The 24,314-nt window shown below is 44.7% G+C and overlaps 1 protein-coding gene across 1 annotated transcript in view; it reads right to left on the reverse strand.

Annotated features, from left to right (window-relative positions):
• LOC135559804 (voltage-dependent T-type calcium channel subunit alpha-1I-like) overlaps window positions 1-22,718 on the reverse strand; it is a 114,121-nt gene extending 91,403 nt beyond the window's left edge. Inside the window, exon 1 of the mRNA XM_065000683.1 lies at window positions 22,190-22,718. Within this exon, the coding sequence (XP_064856755.1) occupies window positions 22,190-22,718 (529 nt within the window). The remainder of the gene's footprint in view (window positions 1-22,189) is intronic.
• Between the last annotated feature and the right edge of the window lie 1,596 nt (window positions 22,719-24,314).

Raw genomic sequence — 24,314 nt, forward strand, 5'->3', positions numbered from 1 at the left:
CCTCCACTACTATGTCTTCAATTGTCATCATTAAACATTTCCACCAACACCATGTGTATTATAAATAATATATATCTGGTCCAATCATCTCAATGCAGCCAGTCCATCATTGTCATCTATGTGTCATTGTCATCTATGTGTCATTGTCATCTATGTGTCATTGTCATCTATTGTCATCTATGTATCATTGTCATCTATGTATCATTGTCATCTATGTGTCATTGTCATCTATGTGTCATTGTCATCTATGTATCATTGTCATCTATGTGTCATTGTCATCTATGTGTCATTGTCATCTATGTGTTATTGTCATCTATGTATCATTGTCATCTATGTGTCATTGTCATCTATGTGTCATTGTCATCTATGTGTCATTGTCATCTATGTATCATTGTCATCTATGTATCATTGTCATCTATGTGTCATTGTCATCTACATGTCATTGTCATCTATGTATCATTGTCATCTATGTATCATTGTCATCTATGTGTCATCTATGTGTCATTGTCATCTATGTGTTATTGTCATCTATGTATCATTGTCATCTATGTATCATTGTCATCTATGTGTCATTGTCATCTATGTGTCATTGTCATCTATATATCATTGTCATCTATGTGTCATTGTCATCTATGTATCATTGTCATCTATGTATCATTGTCATCTATGTATCATTGTCATCTATGTGTCATTGTCATCTATGTGTCATTGTCATCTATGTATCATTGTCATCTATGTGTCATTGTCATCTATGTGTCATTGTCATCTATGTATCACTGTCATCTATGTATCATTGTCATCTATGTGTCATTGTCTACTATGTGTCATTGTCATCTATGTAAAGATATATTAGCATGTGTGAAAGCAAAATGCTGTGACACAGATATCCCATTACTTAGATTCTATACGTGATTCTAAGGGCTGTGACAAGTTAAGTGTTGGAATGTCAGAATCATGACGACAGAACAATGTAATAGATTATATTCAGGAATAGAATGTTATACGAAGGGTGTGTTGCCTTCTATAGAGTCTGTCACACATTAACATGTATTAACATCTAACAGTGTCTGAAATCAGCATGTGGTCTATCCACCTCCTACACAGAAAACACAAGGGGGAAATGGCTTTTTGCAGGCGCTGTCAAAGGGAAATGGAAAGTCAGTGGGACATGGGTTAATCCTTAATTGGTGCAGGGCAAGTTAACTAGATAAGTTAACGAACGCAGTTAACTGTTGTACAAAAGGGCAGTGGTGAAGTCAGAGCACGAGACAAGGAGAGGAGACACGAGACAAGGAGAGGAGACACGAGACAAGGAGAGGAGACACGAGACAAGGAGAGGAGACATGAGACAAGGAGAGGAGACACGAGACAAGGAGAGGAGACACGAGACAAGGAGAGGAGACACGAGACAAGGAGAGGAGACACGAGAGAGGCGAGGAGACATGAGACAAGGAGAGGAGACACGAAACAAGGAGAGGAGGCATGAGACAAGGAGAGGAGGCACGAGACAAGGAGAGGAGACACGAGACAAGGAGAGGAGACACGAGACAAGGAGAGGAGGCACGAGACAAGGAGAGGAGACACGAAACAAGGAGAGGAGGAGACAAGGAGAGGAGACACAAGACAAGGAGAGGAGGCACGAGACAAGGAGAGGAGAGGAGAGGAGACACGAGACAAGGAGAGGAGACACGAGACAAGGAGAGGAGACACGAGACAAGGAGAGGAGACACGAGACAAGGAGAGGAGACACGAGACAAGGAGAGGAGACACGAGACAAGGAGAGGAGGCACGAGACAAGGAGAGGAGACACGAGACAAGGAGAGGAGACACGAGACAAGGAGAGGAGACACGAGACAAGGAGAGGAGACACGAGACTAGGAGAGGGTGTCAACAATGAAGTGAAGATCAGGTTTAACTTGTTGCTCCTACCCTCTACTTTTTTGAACATTTTGTTAAAAATCGCGCAACATTTCAGCGCCCTGCTACTCATGCCAGGAATATAGTACGTTCATATGGTTAGAATGTGTGGATAGGAAACACTCTGACGTTTTTAAAACTGGTTAAATCACGACTGTGGCTATAACATAACGTGCGTTACATCGGAAAGCGCAGGAAAACCTGATCACAGAAAATGGAAATAAATATCCTTGCGCCACTTCCAGCTCATTCACAGTGAGCCGAATTAGATAAGACCGAGCATTCAACTCCCACAGCATCCCCATGTTGTCTAGAGTCTTGTGAATTGAATCATCTTTGATTCTTGGTTGAACCGAAACAGGGGAACCACTTACCTCCAGTCTCCGCCCAGATCATTTGGAAGAGCTCTCTCGTGAAATTTTTTCCAAGACGACAGCTAATGATTTTTACATCGCCTCAAGATGATTTTTATCGCTTATTAACGTTTACTAATACCTAAAGTAGCATTACAAACGTATTTCGAAGTGTTTTGTGAAAGTTTATCGTCTACTTTTTGAATTTAAAAAAATGACGTTACGTTGTGAAATCGCTGTTTTTTTCGTTTATCACACAGTCTACATATAACGATATCTTGGCTTTATATGGCCCGATTTAATCGAAATAAAGACCCAATAGTGTTTATGGGACATCTAGGAGTGCCAACAAAGAAGATGGTGAAAGGTAATGACTGTTTTCTATTTTATTGTGCGGTTTGTGTAACGCCGAAATGCTAATTATTTTGTTTACGTCCCCTGCTGTGCTTTTGTGTTGTAGTGTATTGGTGCATGCTATCAGATAATAGCTTCTCATGCTGTCGCCGAAAAGCATTTTAAAAATCTGACTTGTTGCCTGGATTCACAACGAGTGTAGCTTTAATTCGATACCCTGCATGTGTATTTTAATGAACTTTTGAGTTTTAACTAATACTATTAGCATTTAGCGTAGCACATTTGCATTTCCAGAGCTCTAGTTGGGACGCAAGCGTCCCGAGTAGAGGGAAGAGGTTAAACTAGACTAGATTGAGGATTGTAGTTAAGACTGTTCTTGGATTTCAGTCCTTGTTAAAATATTTAATTTATCTGACAGGAAAGGAAAAGTTGAGGGTGTCGGCTTCTTCTTTACATTTACATTACATTTAAGTCATTTAGCAGACGCTCTTATCCAGAGCGACTTAAAAATTGGTGCATTCACCTTATGACATCCAGTGGAGCAGCCACTTTACAATAGTGCATCTAAATCTTTTAAGGGGTGGGGGGGTGAGAAGGATTACTTTATCCTATCCTAGGTATTCCTTAAAGAGGTGGGGTTTCAGGTGTCTCCGGAAGGTGGTGATTGACTCCGCTGTCCTGGCGTCGTGAGGGAGTTTGTTCCACCATTGGGGGGCCAGAGCAGCGAACAGTTTTGACTGGGCTGAGCGGGAACTGTACTTCCTCAGTGGTAGGGAGGCGAGCAGGCCAGAGGTGGATGAACGCAGTGCCCTTGTTTGGGTGTAGGGCCTGATCAGAGCCTGGAGGTACTGAGGTGCCTTTCCCCTCACAGCTCCGTAGGCAAGCACCATGGTCTTGTAGCGGATGCGAGCTTCAACTGGAAGCCAGTGGAGAGAGCGGAGGAGCGGGGTGACGTGAGAGAACTTGGGAAGGTTGAACACCAGACGGGCTGCGGCGTTCTGGATGAGTTGTAGGGGTTTAATGGCACAGGCAGGGAGCCCAGCCAACAGCGAGTTGCAGTAATCCAGACGGGAGATGACAAGTGCCTGGATTAGGACCTGCGCCGCTTCCTGTGTGAGGCAGGGTCGTACTCTGCGGATGTTGTAGAGCATGAACCTACAGGAACGGGCCACCGCCTTGATGTTAGTTGAGAACGACAGGGTGTTGTCCAGGATCACGCCAAGGTTCTTAGCGCTCTGGGAGGAGGACACAGTGGAGTTGTCAACCGTGATGGCGAGATCATGGAACGGGCAGTCCTTCCCGGGAGGAAGAGCAGCTCCGTCTTGCCGAGGTTCAGCTTGAGGTGGTGATCCGTCATCCACACTGATATGTCTGCCAGACATGCAGAGATGCGATTCGCCACCTGGTCATCAGAAGGGGGAAAGGAGAAGATTAATTGTGTGTCGTCTGCATAGCAATGATAGGAGAGACCATGTGAGGTTATGACAGAGCCAAGTGACTTGGTGTATAGCGAGAATAGGAGAGGGCCTAGAACAGAGCCCTGGGGGACACCAGTGGTGAGAGCACGTGGTGAGGAGACAGATTCTCGCCACGCCACCTGGTAGGAGCGACCTGTCAGGTAGGACGCAATCCAAGTGTGGGCCGCGCCGGAGATGCCCAACTCGGAGAGGGTTGAGAGGAGGATCTGATGGTTCACAGTATCGAAGGCAGCCGATAGGTCTAGAAGGATGAGAGCAGAGGAGAGAGAGTTAGCTTTAGCAGTGCGGAGCGCCTCCGTGATACAGAGAAGAGCAGTCTCAGTTGAATGACTAGTCTTGAAACCTGACTGATTTGGATCAAGAAGGTCATTCTGAGAGAGATAGCGGGAGAGCTGGCCAAGGACGGCACGTTCAAGGGTTTTGGAGAGAAAAGAAAGAAGGGATACTGGTCTGTAGTTGTTGACATCAGAGGGATCGAGTGTAGGTTTTTTCAGAAGGGGTGCAACTCTCGCTCTCTTGAAGACGGAAGGGACGTAGCCAGCGGTCAGGGATGAGTTGATGAGCGAGGTGAGGTAAGGGAGAAGGTCTCCGGAAATGGTCTGGAGAAGAGAGGAGGGGATAGGGTCAAGCGGGCAGGTTGTTGGGCGGCCGGCCGTCACAAGACGCGAGATTTCATCTGGAGAGAGAGGGGAGAAAGAGGTCAGAGCACAGGGTAGGGCAGTGTGAGCAGAACCAGCGGTGTCGTTTGACTTAGCAAACGAGGATCGGATGTCGTCGACCTTCTTTTCAAAATGGTTGACGAAGTCATCTGCAGAGAGGGGAGGAGGGGGAGGGGGAGGAGGATTCAGGAGGGAGGAGAAGGTGGCAAAGAGCTTCCTAGGGTTAGAGGCAGATGCTTGGAATTTAAAGTGGTAGAAAGTGGCTTTAGCAGCAGCGACAGAAGAGGAAAATGTAGAGAGGAGGGAGTGAAAGGATGCCAGGTCCGCAGTGAGGCGAGTTTTCCTCCATTTCCGCTCGGCTGCCCGGAGCCCTGTTCTGTGAGCTCGCAATGAGTCGTCAAGCCACGGAGCGGGAGGGGAGGACCGAGCCGGCCTGGAGGATAGGGGACATAGAGAGTCAAAGGATGCAGAAAGGGAGGAGAGGAGGGTTGAGGAGGCAGAATCAGGAGATAGGTTGGAGAAGGTTTGAGCAGAGGGAAGAGATGATAGGATGGAAGAGGAGAGAGTAGCGGGGGAGAGAGAGCGAAGGTTGGGACGGCGCGATACCATCCGAGTAGGGGCAGTGTGGGAAGTGTTGGATGAGAGCGAGAGGGAAAAGGATACAAGGTAGTGGTCGGAGACTTGGAGGGGAGTTGCAATGAGGTTAGTGGAAGAACAGCATCTAGTAAAGATGAGGTCGAGCGTATTGCCTGCCTTGTGAGTAGGGGGGAAGGTGAGAGGGAGAGGTCAAAAGAGGAGAGGAGTGGAAAGAAGGAGGCAGAGAGGAATGAGTCAAAGGTAGACGTGGGGAGGTTAAAGTCGCCCAGAACTGTGAGAGGTGAGCCGTCCTCAGGAAAGGAGCTTATCAAGGCATCAAGCTCATTGATGAACTCTCCGAGGGAACCTGGAGGGCGATAAATGATAAGGATGTTAAGCTTGAAAGGGCTGGTAACTGTGACAGCATGGAATTCAAAGGAGGCGATAGACAGATGGGTAAGGGGAGAAAGAGAGAATGACCACTTGGGAGAGATGAGGATCCCGGTGCCACCACCCCGCTGACCAGAAGCTCTCGGGGTGTGCGAGAACACGTGGGCGGACGAAGAGAGAGCAGTAGGAGTAGCAGTGTTATCTGTGGTGATCCATGTTTCTTTGACAGGATGTGCTCAAGGGGTTTCTCTCTCAACGAGAGAGAGAGAGAGGGGGAGAGAGGGAGAGAGGGAGAGAGAGAGAGAGAATTAAAGAACTGATTAAATGTGGGAGGGAAAGAGAAAAAAGCTGATGAAACGAGTGGGAGAGACAAATAGAGAGGAAGAGAGAACGAGATATATATATATATATATATATATATATATATATATAGAGAGAGAGAGAGAGAGAGAAAGAGCTGAGGAGGTAGAGAATGAGAAAAAAGAAACAGAGCTTAGGGAATGGGGGAGAGAATAATGGGGGGTGCAGATAGAGAGAGAAATGAAACGAGGGAGAGATAAAGAGAGAAATGAAACGAGGGAGACAGAGCGAGAGAAAGAGCTAAGGAAATGCATCACAAGCACTGCTGCAAAAACCAGTCTCATTCTTCAACACCGCAACAGTGCTCCCTGGTCGTCCTATCATTTACCTTCATTTACCCTCATGTTCTCCTTTTTATCACTCTCCATTCCTCATCTCTCTCTATGACACACACACACACACACACACACACACACACAAACTTCTCTCCCTGTTTTCTTAATATTGGCTTGTTTGTCGCCTCTCAGTCTTCTAGCCCATGAACGTTTTGTTATGGTGTGTTAGTGTGTGTTTGTGTTTGTGTGTGTGTGTGTGTGTGTGTGTGTGTGTGTGTGTGTGTGTGTGTGTGTGTGTGTGTGTGTGTGTGTGTGTGTGTGTGTGTGTGTGTGTGTGTGTGTGTGTGTGTGTGTGAGAGACGTCAGGGAGACTACAGGGAGACTACAGGCAAGGTTTCCCTCTATCTTTCTCCGTGACTGAGCCACTGGAGAAAATATACAACACGCAGCTCCACAGCCACCCACCTATCCAGCCTATCCAGCCGGATCGCAATTTCAGACGTTTGAAAAGGCTCTGAGGACGTTGATAAATGCCTTCCTCTGTGCTTCCTACAAAAGAAGACAAACAGTTGCCCGGCTCTGGATACTGGATCCAGAACACGCTTCTTAGACCACTGGATACAACCTCATGATGCTGGATCCAGAGCACGCTTCTTAGACCACTGGATACAACCTCATGATGCTTGATCCAGAGCACGCTTCTTAGACCACTGGATACAACCTCATGATGCTGGATCCAGAGCACGCTTCTTAGACCACTGGATACAACCTCATGATGCTGGATCCAGAGCACGCTTCTTAGACCACTGGATACAACCTCATGATGCTGGATCCAGAGCACGCTTCTTAGACCACTGGATACAACCCCATGATGCTGGATCCAGAGAACGCTTCTTAGACCACTGGATACAACCTCATGATGCTGGATCCAGAGCACGCTTCTTAGACCACTGGATACAACCTCATGATGCTGGATCCAGAGCACGCTTCTTAGACCACTGGATACAACCTCATGATGCTGGATCCAGAGCACGCTTCTTAGACCACTGGATACAAACTCATGATGCTGGATCCAGAGCACGCTTCTTAGACCACTGGATACAACCTCATGATGCTTGATCCAGAGCACGCTTCTTAGACCACTGGATACAACCTCATGATGCTGTATCCAGAGAACGCTTCTTAGACCACTGGATACAACCTCATGATACTGGATCCAGAGCACGCTTCTTAGACCACTGGATACAAACTCATGATGCTGGATCCAGAGCATTAACCAGTTCTGTAGACCACAGATACAACCTCATGATGCTGGATCCAGATTAACCCTCCTGAACCTTAACCACCACTGGATACAACCTCATGATGCTGATCCAGAGCACCGTTAACCATGTAGACAGACACTGGATACAACCAATTAACATGATGCTGGATCCAGAATTAACATCTCCTGTAACCAGTCACACTCACAGACAAGAGGGGACCTGTAACCACAGAATTAACCCTGTAACCACACAGAATTAACCCTGTAACCACGAACCAGAATTAACCCTGTAACCACACCAGAATTAACAGAATTAACCCTGTAACCACGCACCAATTAACCCTGTAACCACACAGAATTAACCCTGTAACAACACAGAATTAACCCTGTAACCACTAGACAGAATTAACCCTGTAACCACACAGAATTAACCCTGTAACAACACAGAATTAACCCTGTAACAGGACCTGCCACATAGTGACCCCATCTCTCCTGAACCAGTCTTTCTCACTAGACAGAGGGGACCTGAGTGACCCCATCTCTACTGAACAGAAGAATTAACCCTGTAACAACACAGAATTAACCCTGTAACCCCATCTCTCACAGAATTAACCCTGTAACAACACAGAATTAACCCATGTAACCACACAGAATTAACCCTCTCTGAACCAGTAACCACACAGAATTAACCCTGTAACACTCACTGAACCAGCAGAATTAACCCTGTCAGTCACCACTAGACAAGAGGGGACCTGCCACATACACAGAATTAACCCCACATAGTGACCCCATCTCTCCTGAACCAGTCACACTCACTAGACAAGAGAATTAACCCTGCCACATAGTGACCCCATCTCTCCTGAACCAGTCACACTCACTAGACAAGAGGGGACCTGAATTAATCACTCACTAGACAAGGGGACCACCAGTAATCTTTGAATTTGACAAGAGGGAAACTAGTAAGATCTTGTTGAACCCCAAGAACTATCAAACATAGTGACCCCATCTCTCCTGAACCAGTCACACTCACTAGACAAGAGGGGACCTGCCACATAGTGACCCCATCTCTCTGAACCTGTCACACTCACTAGACAAGAGGGGACCTGCCTCTAGTGATCCCATCTCTCCTGAACCATCACACTCAAACAAGAGGGGACTAAAATGAATCCCTTTTGCATACTAGACAAGAGGGGACCTGCCACATAGTGACCCCATCTCTCCTGAACCAGTCACACTCACTAGACTGAGACCCACATAGTGACCCCATCTCTCCTGAACCATCACACTCACTAGACAAGAGGGGACCTGCCACATAGTGACCCCATCTTCCTGATCCATCACTAGACAAGAGGGGACCCACATTATTACTTAGAGTTAGGGGACCTAACATAGTGACATCTCTCTGAACCAGTCACACACTAGACAAAGGGGATGACCCTATCTCTCCTGAACCAATCACACTCACTGACCCTATCTCTCCTGAACCAGTCACACTCACTAGACAAGAGGGGACCTGCCACATAGTGACCCTATCTCTCCTGAACCAATCACACTCACTAGACAAGAGGGGACCTGCCACATAGTGACCCCATCTCTCCTGAACCAGTCACACTCACTAGACAAGAGGGGACCTGCCACATAGTGACCCTATCTCTCCTGAACCAGTCACACTCACTAGACAAGGGGACCTGGGGATCTCTCCTGAACCAGTCACACACTAGACAAGAGTGACCCATAGTGACCCTCTCCTGAACCAGTCACACTCACTAGACAAGAGGGGACCTGCCACATAGTGACCCCATCTCTCCTGAACCAGTCACACTCACTAGACAAGAGGGGACCTGCCACATAGTGACCCCATCTCTCCTGAACCAGTCACACTCACTAGTGACCCTATCTCTCCTGACAAGAGGGGACCTGCCACATAGTGACCCTATCTCTCCTGAACCAATCACACTCACTAGACAAGAGGGGACCTGCCACATAGTGACCCCATCTCTCCTGAACCAGTCACACTCATCTCTCCTCACACTCACTAGACAAGAGGGGACCTGCCACATAGTGACCCTATCTCTCCTGAACCAATCACACTCACTAGACAAGAGGGGACCTGCCACATAGTGACCCCATCTCTCCTGAACCAGTCACACTCACTAGACAAGAGGGGACCTGCCACATAGTGACCCCATCTCTCCTGAACCAGTCACACTCACTAGACAAGAGGGGACCTGCCACATAGTGACCCCATCTCTCCTGATCCAGTCACACTCACTAGACAAGAGGGGACCTGCCACATAGTGACCCCATCCCTTCAGTCGCCTTTCCTCCGCATATCATTCATTATGAGTCATCACCTCATCACCCATGACCAGAATTTACTCTACAGAAACTCCACGTTAATTACTGTAGTGAAGATGCTGCTGTATCTAGCAGGCTGGCAGACACACACACACACACACACACACACACACACACACACACACACACACACACACACACACACACACACACACACACACACACACACACACAGGCAGGCAGGCAGGCAAGAAGGCAGACACATAAAAGCATGCAAGCACAAACACACTGTGTTTCACACACACAATCACACACGCACACAAAGGCATGCAAGCACACACACATTCACAACAAAGGTCCAATTGTCACACTTTATGTGTGTGTGTGTCATTAATTCAGTGTGTGGGGCAGTAAATACGATGTGTATACTTATGTCAAGAGTGAGGTGTTAGCCTGTGCTACAGAGGTCAAAACACACTATTCACTGCAGAATTGTGAGAGTTTTTATTTAATCAGTTGTGAGATAGAGGACAGTAGGGGATGGTTATGTTGCGTTGTCCCCCTCCACCCCCTTCCTCCCGATACATACACCTTAGCCAAATACATTTAAACTCAGTTTTTCACAATTCCTGACATTTAATCTTAGTAAAAATTCCCTGTCTTAAGTCAGTTAGTATCACCACTTTATTTTAAGAATGTGAAATGTCAGAATAATAGTAGAGAGAATGATTTATTTCAGCTTTTATTTCTTTCATCAGAAGTTCAGAAGTTTACACACACTTAATTAGTATTTGGTAGCATTGCCTTTAAATTGCTTAACTTGGGTCAAACGTTTCGAGTCGCCTTCCACAAGCTGCCCACAATAAGTTGGGTGAATTTTGGCCCATTCCTCCTGACAGAGAAGGTGTAACTGAGTCAGGTTTGTAGGCCTCCTTGCTCGCACCTGCTTTTTCAGTTCTGCCCACCAATTTTCTATAGAATTGATGTCAGGGCTTTGTGATGGCCACTCCAATACCTTGACTTTGTTGTCCTTAAGCCAATTTGACACAACTTCGGAAATATTGTCCATTTGGAAGACCCATTTGTGACCATTTGTGACCAAGCTTTAACTTCCTGACTGATGGCTTGAGATGTTGCTTCAATATATCCACATAATTGTCCTACATCATGATGCCATCTATTTTGTGAAGTGCACCAGTCCCTCCTGCAGCAAATCACCCCCACAACATGATGCTGCCACCCCCGTGCTTCACGGTTGTGATTGTGTTCTTCGGCATGCAAGCCTCCCTCTTTTTCCTCCAAACATAACGATGGTCATTATGGCCAAACAGTTCAATTTTTGTTTCATCAGACCAGAGGACATTTCTCCAAATAGTACAATCTTTGTCCCCATGTGCAGTTGCAAATCGCAGTCTGGCTTCTTCCTTGCTGAGCGACCTTTCAGGTTATGTCGATATAGGACTCGTTTTACTGTGGATATAGATACTTTTGTACCTGTTTCCTCCAGCATCTTCACAAGGTCCTTTGCTGTTGTTCTGGGCTTGATTTGCAATTTTCGCACCAAAGTACGTTCATCTCTAGGAGACAGAACGTGTCTCCTTCCTGAGCGGTATGACGGCTGCATGGTCCCATGGTGTATATACTTGCATACTATTGTTTGTACAGATGAGCGTGGTACCTTCAAATGTTTGGAAATTGCTCCCAAGGTTGAACCAGACTTGTGGAAGTCTACAAAACAATTTCTGAGGTCTTGAGTGATTTCTTTTGATTTTCCCATGATGTTAAGAAAAGAGGCACTGAGTTTGAAGGTAGGCCTTGAAATACATCCACAGGTACACCTCCAACTGACTCAAATGATGTCAATTAGCCTATCAGAAGCTTCTAAAGCCATTAGATAATTTTCTGGAATTTTCCAAGCTGTTTAAAGGCAGTCAACTTAGTGTATGTAAACTTCTGACCCACTGGAATTGTGATACAGTGAATTATAAGTGAAAACATCTGTCTGTAAACAAGTGTTGGAAAAATGACTTGTCATGCACGAAGTAGATGTTCTAACCGTCTTGTCAAAACTATAATTTGTTAACAAGAAATTTGTGGAGTGGTTGAAAAACAAGTTTTAATGACTCCAACCTAAGTGTATGTAAACTTCCAACTTCAACTGTACACCTTTTACAGATGACCTTTTTGTACAGATCAAATTCATCAACATTTACTTCAACGTTGTTGACAAAGCTATAGACACTATGACCCAAATGTACTGGAACTTTAAACCATATCATAGCCCTAACTCCAAAGGATAACGTTGAAATACATTGATTTTGCAGGCACTGTAGCTACACACCAACTGACTAATGAAGTAAGTGAGTAATGAAACAGAATGACATAGAGGTCAAACTTCATTTAATTTTTCTTATCATCATGACACTCGCAGAGTGGTGGCTGCCGTCTTAGATTTAAATTGGAAAAGTCTCAGGAGGGGGTGAGGAAAGTCAAAGAACCCTCAAATTCAACTCTGGACCTCGAAGCCAGTACCATTTTTCTTCATTCTTCCCCAGGGACTGATTTAGACCTGGGACACCAGGTGGGTGATTCCCCTCTGATCAGGGACTGATTTAGACCTGGGACACCAGGCGGGTGATTCCCCTCTGATCAGGGACTGATTTAGACCTGGGACACCAGGTGGGTGATTCCCCTCTGATCAGGGACTGATTTAGACCTGGGACACCAGGCGGGTGATTCCCCTCTGATCAGGGACTGATTTAGACCTGGGACACCAGGTGGGTGCAGTTAGTTATCAGGTAGAACAGAACAACCAGCAGGCTCCAGACCTCATAGAGTAAGAGTTGACATAGACCATTACAATATAGTACAGGGTAGTGAAACAACCAGTCTTCATTTACTTGACTTGGATTGTGTGAGAGTCAGTGACTTCCACCGAGGTTGTTCCCTCTCCTTGTTTGGGCGGCGTTCGGCGGTTGACGTCACCGGCTTTCTAGCTGCCACCGATCCATGTTTCATTTTTCCTTTTGTTTTGTCTGTTTTACACACCTGGTTCCCATCTCATGATTATGTTCCTTATTTAACCCTCTGGTTTCCCTTTCTGTTTTGTGCGTGATTGTCTTTCGTATGTTGGAGTTCGTATCCTGTTTTGTCTTTGTTTTATAATGGGATTTTTGTTCCGTTCTCAGATCTAGTAAATACAGTGGTTTTACTCTTACCTGTGTATGAGCCTGACTCCTTCGCTGTCCTCTAGACTCTGACAGTGATTACATTATGTAATTCATGCTACACTCTTGGACATGATTACAATACGGTGTATCGGTGTAGGGTCTGTGTGTGTGTGTGTGTGTGTGTGTGTGTGTGTGTGTGTGTGTGTGTGTGTGTGTGTGTGTGTGTTTGTATGTGTGAGAGAGAGAGAGAGAGAGAGACAGAGAGAGAGGGAGATAGAGAGAGAGAGAGAGAGAGACAGAGAGAGAGGAGCGAGAGCGAGAGGAGAGAGACAGAGAGAGAGAGAGAGACAGAGAGAGAGAGAGAGACAGGAGAGAGAGAGAGACAGAGAGAGAGAGAGAGAGAGAGAGAGAGAGAGAGACAGGAGAGAGAGAGAGAGAGAGAGAGAGAGAGAGAGAGGAGAGAGTACTGCACTAAATAGGGAATAGGGTGCCAGTGAGGAACATGATTTAGTCACGGTCAGTGTGAGATACATTCTCTTAGCCTGTCACACGTTAGTTACCATAGAGACCGGCTTGACTTCCCTCACCCCCGGCTGAGGCTTTGACAACTTAAATCCAAAATGGCAGCCACCACTCTGCGAGTGTCATGATGATAAGAAAGATGAAATGAAGTTTGACCTTTCCTAGACTCGGTGAGGAGCGGAGAGAGTGTGAACGGGGGATTTTCTTCCAGGAAGAACGTTATTGAAAATCAAAATTAAATTTCGTGGCCTATATGCCACCCGCGTGGATTATAGCTCCTTGAAGAGAGATTTCTACATCGGAGAGGTTTGATTCTACTGTGCATAACAGAACAAGATCATCCCAACTGTAATGCCATGGTCACATCATAAGCACACTTCAACACATGGCAAGGCTATATAGGTCTTCCTCCCATCCTGTTCTGTTTGACTCTACATACAGTGCCATGCGAAAGTATTCACCCCTCTTGGCGTTGTTCCTATTTTGTTGCATTACAACCTGTAATTGAAGTGGATTTTTATTTGGATTTCACTGAATGGACGTAGACAAAATAGTCTAAATAAAAACAGAAAAGTGGTGCTTGCATATGTATTCACCCCCTTTACTATGAAGCCCCTAAACAAGATCTGGTGCAACCAATTACCTTCAGAAGTCACCCCCTTTACTATGAAGCCCCTAAACAAGATCTGGTGCAACCAATTACCTTCAGAAGTCACCGCCTTTACTATGAAGCCCCTAAACAAGATCTGGTGCAACCAATTACCTTCAGAAGTCACCCCCTTTACTATGAAGCCCCTAAATAAGATCTGATACAACCAATTACCTTCAGAAGTCACCGCCTTTACTATGAAGCCCCTAAATAAGATCTGATACAACCAATTACCTTCAGAAGTCACCGCCTTTACTATGAAGCCCCAAAATAAGATCTGATACAACCAATTACCTTCAGAAGTCACCGCCTTTACTATGAAGCCCCTAAATAAGATCTGGTGCAACCAATTACCTTCAGAAGTCACATAAAAAAAATTCAATAAAGGTCACCTGTGTGCAATCTAAGTGTCACATGATCTGTCACATGATCTCAGTATATATACACCTGTTCTGAAAGGCCCCAGAGTCTGCAACACCACTAAGCAAGCGGCACCATGAAGACCAAGGACCTCTCCAAACAGGTCAGGGACAAAGTTGTGGAGAAGTACAGATCAGGGTTGGGTTATAAAAAATATCAGAAACTTTGAACATCCCACCGAGCACCATTAAATCCATGTTTTAATCATGGAAAGAATATGGGACCACAACAAACCTGCCAAGAGAGGGCCGCCTGCCAAAACTCATGGACCAGGCAAGGAGGGCATTAATCAGAGAGGCAACAAAGAGACCAAAGATAACCCTGAAGGAGCTGCAAAACTCCACAGCGGAGATTGGAGTATCTGTCCATAGGACTACTTTACAGGGCGGCACTTAGGGAAGTGTGGCCAGAAAAAAGCCATTGCTTAACGAAAAAAATAAGCAAACACGTTTGGTGTTCGCCAAAAGGCACGTAGGAGACTCCCCAAACATATGGAAGAAGGTACTCTGGTCAGATGAGACTGAAATTGAGCTTTTTGGCCATCAAGGTAAATGCTATGTCTGGCGCAAACCCAACATCTCTCATCACCCCAAGAACACCATCCCCACAGTGAAGCATGATGGTGGCAGCGTCGTGCTGTGGGGATGTTTGTGGAGCAGTTTTGCCTTGAAGAATTGGCAAAAATCCCAGTGGCTAGATGTGCCATGCTTATAGAGACATACCCCAAGATACTTGCAGCTGTAATTGCTGCAAATGGTGGCTCTACAAAGTATTGACTTTGGGGGGTGGGTGAATAGTTATGCATGCTCAAGTTGAAAAAAATATTTTGCATCTTCAAAGTGGTAGAAATGTTGTGTAAATCAAATGATTACAACCCCCCCAAACATCCATTTTAATTCCAGGTTGTAAGGCAACAAAGTAGGAAAAATGCCATGAGGGTGAATACTTTCCCAAGCCACTGTACATCAGGAGCAACACCATCCCCTTGTAACGCTCTAAGAATGTCAGGATTAAGGAATAAGGCCCGAGGGGCTGTGGTATATTGGCCATAGACCACAAACCCCCGAGGTGTCTTATTGCTATTATAAACTGGTTACCAACAGAATTAGAGCAGTAAAAATACATGTTTTGTCATACCCGTGGTATACGGTCTGATATACCACAGCTGGCAGCCAATCAGCATTCAGGGATCAACCCACCCAGTTTATCATTATTGAACATATGTGGCAAGGCTATATAGATTCCTTCCCCACCCCACGATCACCATCACCATCCCTTCAGTTTATCTATTAGTTCAAATGAAAATGAAAATTAGAAGTCAAACGTTTTCATTCCCTATTAGAATATACAGTATACTGTATAAATAGAACCTGACTCATTGAGTTACGGGCTGTAACAGATGGTATAGCAGTCAGTGGATGATTCTTGTGTTTTCCGGGTCTTTGGGTCTCTTTAGGTCTTGACTGGGATCTGCTGTTGCTGCTTTTGAAGGCCGACGTCCAATTACTCATGGAAACACCTTCATTAACATATGTTTAGACATTTGTGCCTGTGCCTTGAATGAATGTGTGATCTGTGTACGCATGCAGCACACAATACACATGACAAACGCACTGTTAATAAACACCCATTGAAACTTGAGACAGTCTTTTGTCATAAACAATTTCAATGTATTTTTTATTTTCATACAATACATTTTACAACGGAGTCAGGTACTGCAGCAAAGCTACCAGGGAAGGGTTGGTGAAGGACAACGTGGTTTTAACATTCTAGACTTTCCTTTCTCTTCTCTCTAACATGTCTTCTGTTCTATTCCCGTGGGAGATTACCATGGTTTATATTGCCATCCGGCTTGATATTTACAATACATTTTACACATGTTCATCATTCAATCTTTATATTTCTTCATTACAGTTTCAGTTTCAAAAATCCGGAGGTTGCTTTTACTGTTCAATTGTACAAAGTGATATGAAATCAGATACAGTTGGCTGTGTCACTGTTTAGCTGGGGGAGGAGTCAACATTTAGGGCTCAACATGTGCCTTTCTAAGGAGTTCTTCCTAGCCACCGTGCTTCTACACCTGCATCTTGCTGTTTGGGGTTTTAGGGAGGAGTTTCTGTATAAACACGTGGTGACATCTGCTGATGTAGAAAGGGCTTTATAAATACATTCGATTGATTGGTTGAGGAAGTGGGAAGACAAACAAGAAGAGAAAATAGAAACCGTTTTGAACAGCGAGCACAAATACCTCATACCACACATGGTAATAATGCCTGAGGTTGATCATGAGGTTTGTTGATGTTGTTAGATAGAGGTGATTGGTTGAAAAAGGTGTTATGCATATGAAGTCATTATGGAGCCCTTTCAATAAGCCTTAATACACAACCTATAGATCCTCCTTACACTAATACACCGTTTTAAATAATACACCTTTCTCCCGTATCTCCCAAAGAAACAGACACATGGATCGTGTACCTAGCCTTATACAGTAGATCTTTATGCAAATAAACCTTCAATATGTCATCATTCCCTAAACACAGCAGCACTGGACCAGACACATGGATCGTGTACCTAGCCTTATACAGTAGATCTTTATGCAAATAAACCTTCAATATGTCATCATTCCCTAAACACAGCAGCACTGGACCAGACACATGGATCGTGTACCTAGCCTTATACAGTAGATCTTTATGCAAATAAACCTTCAATATGTCATCATTCCCTAAACACAGCAGCACTGGACCAGACACATGGATCGTGTACCTAGCCTTATACAGTAGATCTTTATGCAAATAAACCTTCAATATGTCATCATTCCCCAAACACAGCAGCACTGGACCAGGAATAAATACAGTACAGAACATGGAGAATGGTTATATTGTGTATGTTAATGTGTATACAAATCTCTGTCTCTCTCCCTGTCTGTCTGTCTGTCTGTCTGTCTGTCTGTCTGTCTGTCTGTCTGTCTGTCTGTCTGTCTGTCTGTCTGTCTGTCTGTCTGTCTGTCTGTCTGTCTGTCTCTCTCTCTCTCTCTCTCTCTCTCTCTCTCTATGAAGTGGTACAGTCCTTCAGAGTGTAAGTAATGATAATGGTGACAATAAGATGGAAATGGAATAATGTGGTACAGTCCTTATAGAAACTCTACTTCAACAACCTGGACAGCTGAAATGTCAATCTCAATAAAAGTGAATAACATTTAGTAGTGTTGGATGAAGTGCCATCTTGGCTGCCAGGCCGTAACAGTGGAGTGTGTGTGTGGACAGGGTGCATCCACCACAAATTGTGTCTGATAAGCCAAGTGGGATTGGCTACAAGACAAAGCATGTGGCTCCAATGCACACACAGATTAATTGAAATTGCTTCTGAGCAGCTTGATTCGATTTTGCAATCCAACATGACTGGGCCGGAATCTTTCTCTCTGTCTCTCTCTCCCTCTATAGACTCGTTCCTCTGATTCCTCTTCCATACAAAAATACATAGTTATCCAATTGTGGATGTGCCATTGACTTATCTCAGAAAAACACATTCAGGTGGATTCAGGAAGATAATTAAGAGAATGGAAAGATGAGGGGTGACAGAAACAGAGGAGTACATGGGTAGAGGAGAAGGAGAGAGGATGGGGAGGAGGAGTGATAGAAACAGAGGAGTACATGGGTAGAGGAGAAGGAGAGAGGATGGGGAAGAGGAGTGATAGAAACAGAGGACTACATGGGTAGAGGACAAGGAGAGAGGATGAGGAGGAGTGATAGAAACAGAGGAGTACATGGGGGAGGAGAAGGAGAGAGGAAGGAGAAACAGAGGGATGGGGAGGATGGGGAGGAGGAGTGATAGGAACAGAGGAGTACATGGGTAGAGGAGAAGGAGAGAGGATGGGGAGGAGGAGTGATAGAAACAGAGGAGTACATGGGTAGAGGAGAAGAGAGAGAGGATGGGGAGGAGGAGGATAGAAACAGAGGAGTACATGGGTAGAGGAGAAGGAGAGAGGATGGGGGGAGGGAGGAGTGATAGAAACAGAGGAGTACATGGGTAGAGGAGAAGGAGAGAGGATGGGGAGGAGGAGTACATGGGTAGAGGAGAAGGAGAGAGGATGGGGAGGAGGAGTGATAGAAACAGAGGAGTACATGGGTAGAGGAGAAGGAGAGAGGATGGGGAGGAGGAGTGATAGAAACAGAGGAGTACATGGGTAGAGGAGAAGGAGAGAGGATGGGGAGGAGGAGTACATGGGTAGAGGAGAAGGAGAGAGGATGGGGAGGAGGAGTGATAGAAAGGAGGAGGAGTACATGGGTAGAGGAGAAGGAGAGAGGATGGAGAAGGAGGAGTGATAGAAACAGAGGAGTACATGGGTAGAGGAGAAGGAGAGAGGATGGGGAGGAGGAGTGATAGAAACAGAGGAGTACATGGGTAGAGGAGAAGGATGGGGAGAGGATGGGAGAGGGAGGAGTGATAGAAACAGAGAAACAGAGGAGTACATGGGTAGAGGAGAAGGAGAGAGGATGGGGAGGAGGAGTGATAGAAACAGAGGAGTACATGGGTAGAGGAGAAGGAGAGAGGATGGGGAGGAGGAGTGATAGAAACAGAGGAGTACATGGGTAGAGGAGAAGGAGAGAGGATGGGGAGGAGGAGTGATAGAAACAGAGGAGTACATGGGTAGAGGAGAAGGAGAGAGGATGGGGAGGAGGAGTAGAAACCAGAACAACCACTATACTGCATTATCTAATGCTGCTGAGCATGCGGGCATCAGGCATAGAAGAGGGGGATGTGTCCAGATGCCAGAGGACTGAGTAGAAACAGAGGAGTACATGGGTAGAGAAGAAGGAGAGAGGATGGGGAGGAGGAGTACATGGGTAGAGAAGGAGAGAGGATGGGGGAGGAGGAGTACATGGGTAGAGAAGGAGAGATGATGGGGAGGAGGAATGAAGGGTTGAGGGGAGAAGAATAATATGTTATTTCACTCACATCTCCTTTAACACCTGTGTTACTGTAGAAACCAGAACAACCACTATACTGCATTATCTAATGCTGCTGAGCATGCGGGCATCAGAGCAGGGTAGAAGAGGGAATATTGATGTGTCCAGCCCCTATGCCAGAGGACTGACCAAGTCAACACATTGTCCACTCAAGTTCTTGGAGATGACAGTACACCTGTCTGTCATATATGATCTCACCACACCTGTCTGTCATATATGATCTCACCACACCTGTCTGTCATATATGATCTCACCACACCTGTCTGTCATATATGATCTCACCACACCTGTCTGTCATATATGACTCACCACCTGTCTGTCATATATGATCTCACCACACCTGTCTGTCATATATGATCTCACCACACCTGTCTGTCATATATGATCTCACCACACCTGTCTGTCATATATGATCTCACCACACCTGTCTGTCATATATGATCTCACCACATGATGATCTCACCACACCTGTCTGTCATATATGATGTCACCACACCTGTCTGTCATATATGATGTCACCACACCTGTCTGTCATATATGATCTCACCACACCTGTCTGTCATATATGATCTCACCACACCTGTCTGTCATATATGATCTCACCACACCTGTCTGTCATATATGAGCTCAGGCTCAACAGATCATGCTCCAGGCAGCGTAGAGAATACAAAGACATCAGAACTGATAAATGATCGCATGGTGCAACAATGACTGCAATTAATTGATTATTGAATGTTATGATGGACACTGCTTTGTAATTGATTATTGAATGTTATGATGGACAAAAACACACACAGTCTCTGCTCAACAAAGTCAATCTCGAGAATCGTTTGGGGGGCAGCAGTTCGCAAATGATATTGTGCTGATCACCCTCACGGCAATGCAATGCATTCCACCAAGAGTCATTCACAATCTAGTCCGGTTGCGGACACAACTACACCTAATTTCAAATGTACCAATCAATCATCTGATTTGTATGCCTAGCAATCAACAAATGCACATTGTTTAAAGCACACGTTTACAAGTCTCAGCTTCATTAAGCTCCTTTTGGTGAACGACACGTTTACAAGTCTCAGCTTCATTAAGCTCCTTTTGGTGAACGACACATTTACAAGTCTCAGCTTCATTAACCTCTTCAACCTATGGGGGCGCTATGTCATTATTGGATAAAAAAACGTGCCCGTTTAAAGCGCAATATTTTGTCACGAAAAGATGCTCGACTATGCATATAATTGGCAGCTTTGGAAAGAAAACACACTGACGTTTCCAGAACTGCAAAGATATTATCTGTGAGTGCCACAGATCTCATGCTACAGGCGAAACCAAGATGAAACCTCAAACAGGAAATGAGCAGAATTTTTGAGGCTCTGTTTTCCATCGTCTCCTTATATGGCTGTGAATGTGCCATGAACGAGCATAAGCTCTCTGCCGTTCGTCCAAGGTGTCTGCAGCATTGTGACGTATTTGTAGGCATATCATTGGAAGATTGGCCATAAGAGACTACATTTGCCAGGGGTCCGCCCGGTGTCCTTTGTCTAAATTGGTGCGTAAACTTCAGCTGCAGGCATTTTGCCATGGGATTCAGAGGGGAAAGCACACTTCCACTAACGATATATCATCGAAGAGATATGTGAAAAACACGTTGAGGATTGATTCTAAACAACGTTTACCATGTTTCAGTCGATATTATGGAGTTAATTTGGAAAAAAGTTTGTCGTTTTGACGAATGAATTTTCGTTTTTTTTTGGTAGACAAACATGACGCAGAAAACGGACCGATTTCTCCTAAACAAATAATCTTTCAGGAAAAACTGAACATTTGCTATCTAACTGAGAGTCTCCTCATTGAAAACATCCAAAGTTCTTCAAAGGCAAATGATTTTATTTGAATGGTTTTCTGTTTTTTGTGAAAATGTTGCCTGATGAATGCTAACGCTAAATGCTAATGCTAGCTATCAATAGCTATCAATACTGTTACACAAATGCTAGTTTTGCTATGGTTGAGAAGCATATTTTTGAAAATCTGAGATGACAGTGTTGTTAACAAAAGGCTAAGCTTGAGAGCTAGCGTATTGATTTCATTTCATTTGCGATTTTCATGAATAGTTAACGTTGTGTTATGCTAATGAGTTTGCGGATAGATTTACACAATCCTGGATACAGGTTTTTTTAGTAGCTAAACGTGACGCACAAAATGGAGCGATTTCTCCTAAACAAATACTCTTTCAGGAAAAACTGAACATTTGCTATCTAACTGAGAGTCTCCTCATTGAAAACATCCGAAGTTCTTCAAAGGTAAATGATTTCATTTGAATGGTTTTCTGGTTTTTGTGAAAATGTTGCCTGCTGAATGCTAACGCTACATGCTATTGCTAGCTATCAATAGCTATCAATACTGTTACACAAATGCTAGTTTTGCTATGGTTGAGAAGCATATTTTTGAAAATCTGGGATGACAGTGTTGTTAACAAAAGGCTAAGCTTGAGAGCTAGCATATTGATTTCATTTCATTTGCGATTTTCATGAATAGTTATTCACGATCCCGGATCCGGGATGGCTCGCCGCAAGAAGTTAAGCTCCTTTTGGTGAACGACACGTTTACAAGTCTCAGCTTCATTAAGCTCCTTTTGGTGAACGACACGTTTACAAGTCTCAGCTTCATTAAGCTCCTTTTGGTGAACGACACATTTACAAGTCTCAGCTTCATTAAACTCCCTTTGGTGAACGACACGTTTACAAGTCTCAGCTTCATTAAACTCCCTTTGGTGAACGACACGTTTACAAGTCTCAGCTTCATTAACCTCCCTTTGGTGAACGACACGTTTACAAGTCTCAGCTTCATTAACCTCCCTTTGGTGAACGACACGTTTACAAGTCTCAGCTTCATTAAACTCCCTTTGGTGAACGACACGTTTACAAGTCTCAGCTTCATTAAACTCCCTTTGGTGAACGACACGTTTACAAGTCTCAGCTTCATTAAACTCCCTTTGGTGAACGACACGTTTACAAGTCTCAGCTTCATTAAACTCCCTTTGGTGAACGACACGTTTACAAGTCTCAGCTTCATTAAACTCCCTTTGGTGAACGACACGTGAACAAAAGGCTGGTAGAATCATGACTCTTTGGAGTTTTCCGTTCATCGTTCACCTGTAAGGGATCCTGCATGCTTTGGGCATTACTGACTCAAATGAATGACATGAGTGGAAAGATTTGTCCTTTTGGCTGAACGAGTCGAAACACACACAATGTGCGTGTAATGTGTTTATGACTACAGACAATAGCATGACAGGTGACAACACACAGAAACACATGGGTTGACATGTGAAATGTTCGGGGTGAGTGGAGGGGGAAATACTCAAAGGACTATATGAATTCTCTACATCAACGTCTCTCAAACAGACAGATCCCACTCATTCCACAACCATTTCTCATGTGGAGGAAGAGATGTTCACAGACACACACATCAGTGCTCTACCACTGTTACCCTCTTTGAGCTTTACAGATCACATTGTCATGAAAATGTATCCTTCCCTTACGAGAGTCTGATTGCTGCGCTAAAGAGGGAGAGGACAGAGTGACAGAGAGAGGAGAGGGAAGGAGACAATGTGATCTGAGAAAATGAGACATGGGAAATGGTTTTGGAATGAGTGGGATCTGTCTGTTTGAGAGTAAGAGAGTTAGTTGCAGGTTGAAAATAAATAAATGAATGGGTTTCTCAAGATAATATTGGTTGTACAGTACCAGCACTATGTAAATACATGGAGATTCCTGAGTTAGCCTGAGCTAGCCTACTGACCCCTTTTCTTATTCAGAACAAAATGGCCGCTGTTGTGATTGATGTGTTTGTCCTTTAAGAGCGAGCACAGATAGATCATGATGGTGACACAGGAGCGCATACACACACACACACACACACACACACACACACACACACACACACACACACACACACACACACACACACACACACATACTTGTAGTTGTGCACACACACGGATGCACACACACACACACACACACATACAGCACGTCCCCCTTCAACCTCAATCAGACACACACTGACACCACACACAGACCAGATGAGAGAGGAAACCTCATCAACAATGACAATAATTTGCTTTCCATTATATTTCTCTTCACTGTGGTTTCAGTAATTGAAATGGAGGGGATATCAAGTATCTTATTGGGCTGTAGTAATACCTGCATATTAGGCTAATGAAAAGCACACACACACACACACACACACACAAACACACAGGAAATACACACACACACACACACACACACACACACACACACACACACACACACACACACACACACAATTAAATTGAGGGAGTTCTTATTTTCTTATTTCTGTAAAGAATGCAGTCAATTAAAGCTCTGAGTTTGGTCACACACACACACATGCACACACACACACACACACACACACACACACACAGACTGTACTCGTGAATTCCTTGCACTATTCATGTACAGTACTTCATGTGACTGAATATGATCCTTATATGGTCATAAACCCTAAGCCTAGATAAGGAAATAGGCTGGTAATTGCATGTCTTCATCTACAGGCTCTTCGTTGTCATTCACCTCCATTAAACAAAGACTATGTGACAGCAAAACACATGTAGCCGCTTCAGTGATTAATTGGCTATCTGAG

The sequence above is a fragment of the Oncorhynchus nerka genome, linkage group LG15, assembly GCF_034236695.1.
Source record: "Oncorhynchus nerka isolate Pitt River linkage group LG15, Oner_Uvic_2.0, whole genome shotgun sequence".
Classification (NCBI taxonomy): Eukaryota; Metazoa; Chordata; class Actinopteri; order Salmoniformes; family Salmonidae; genus Oncorhynchus; species Oncorhynchus nerka.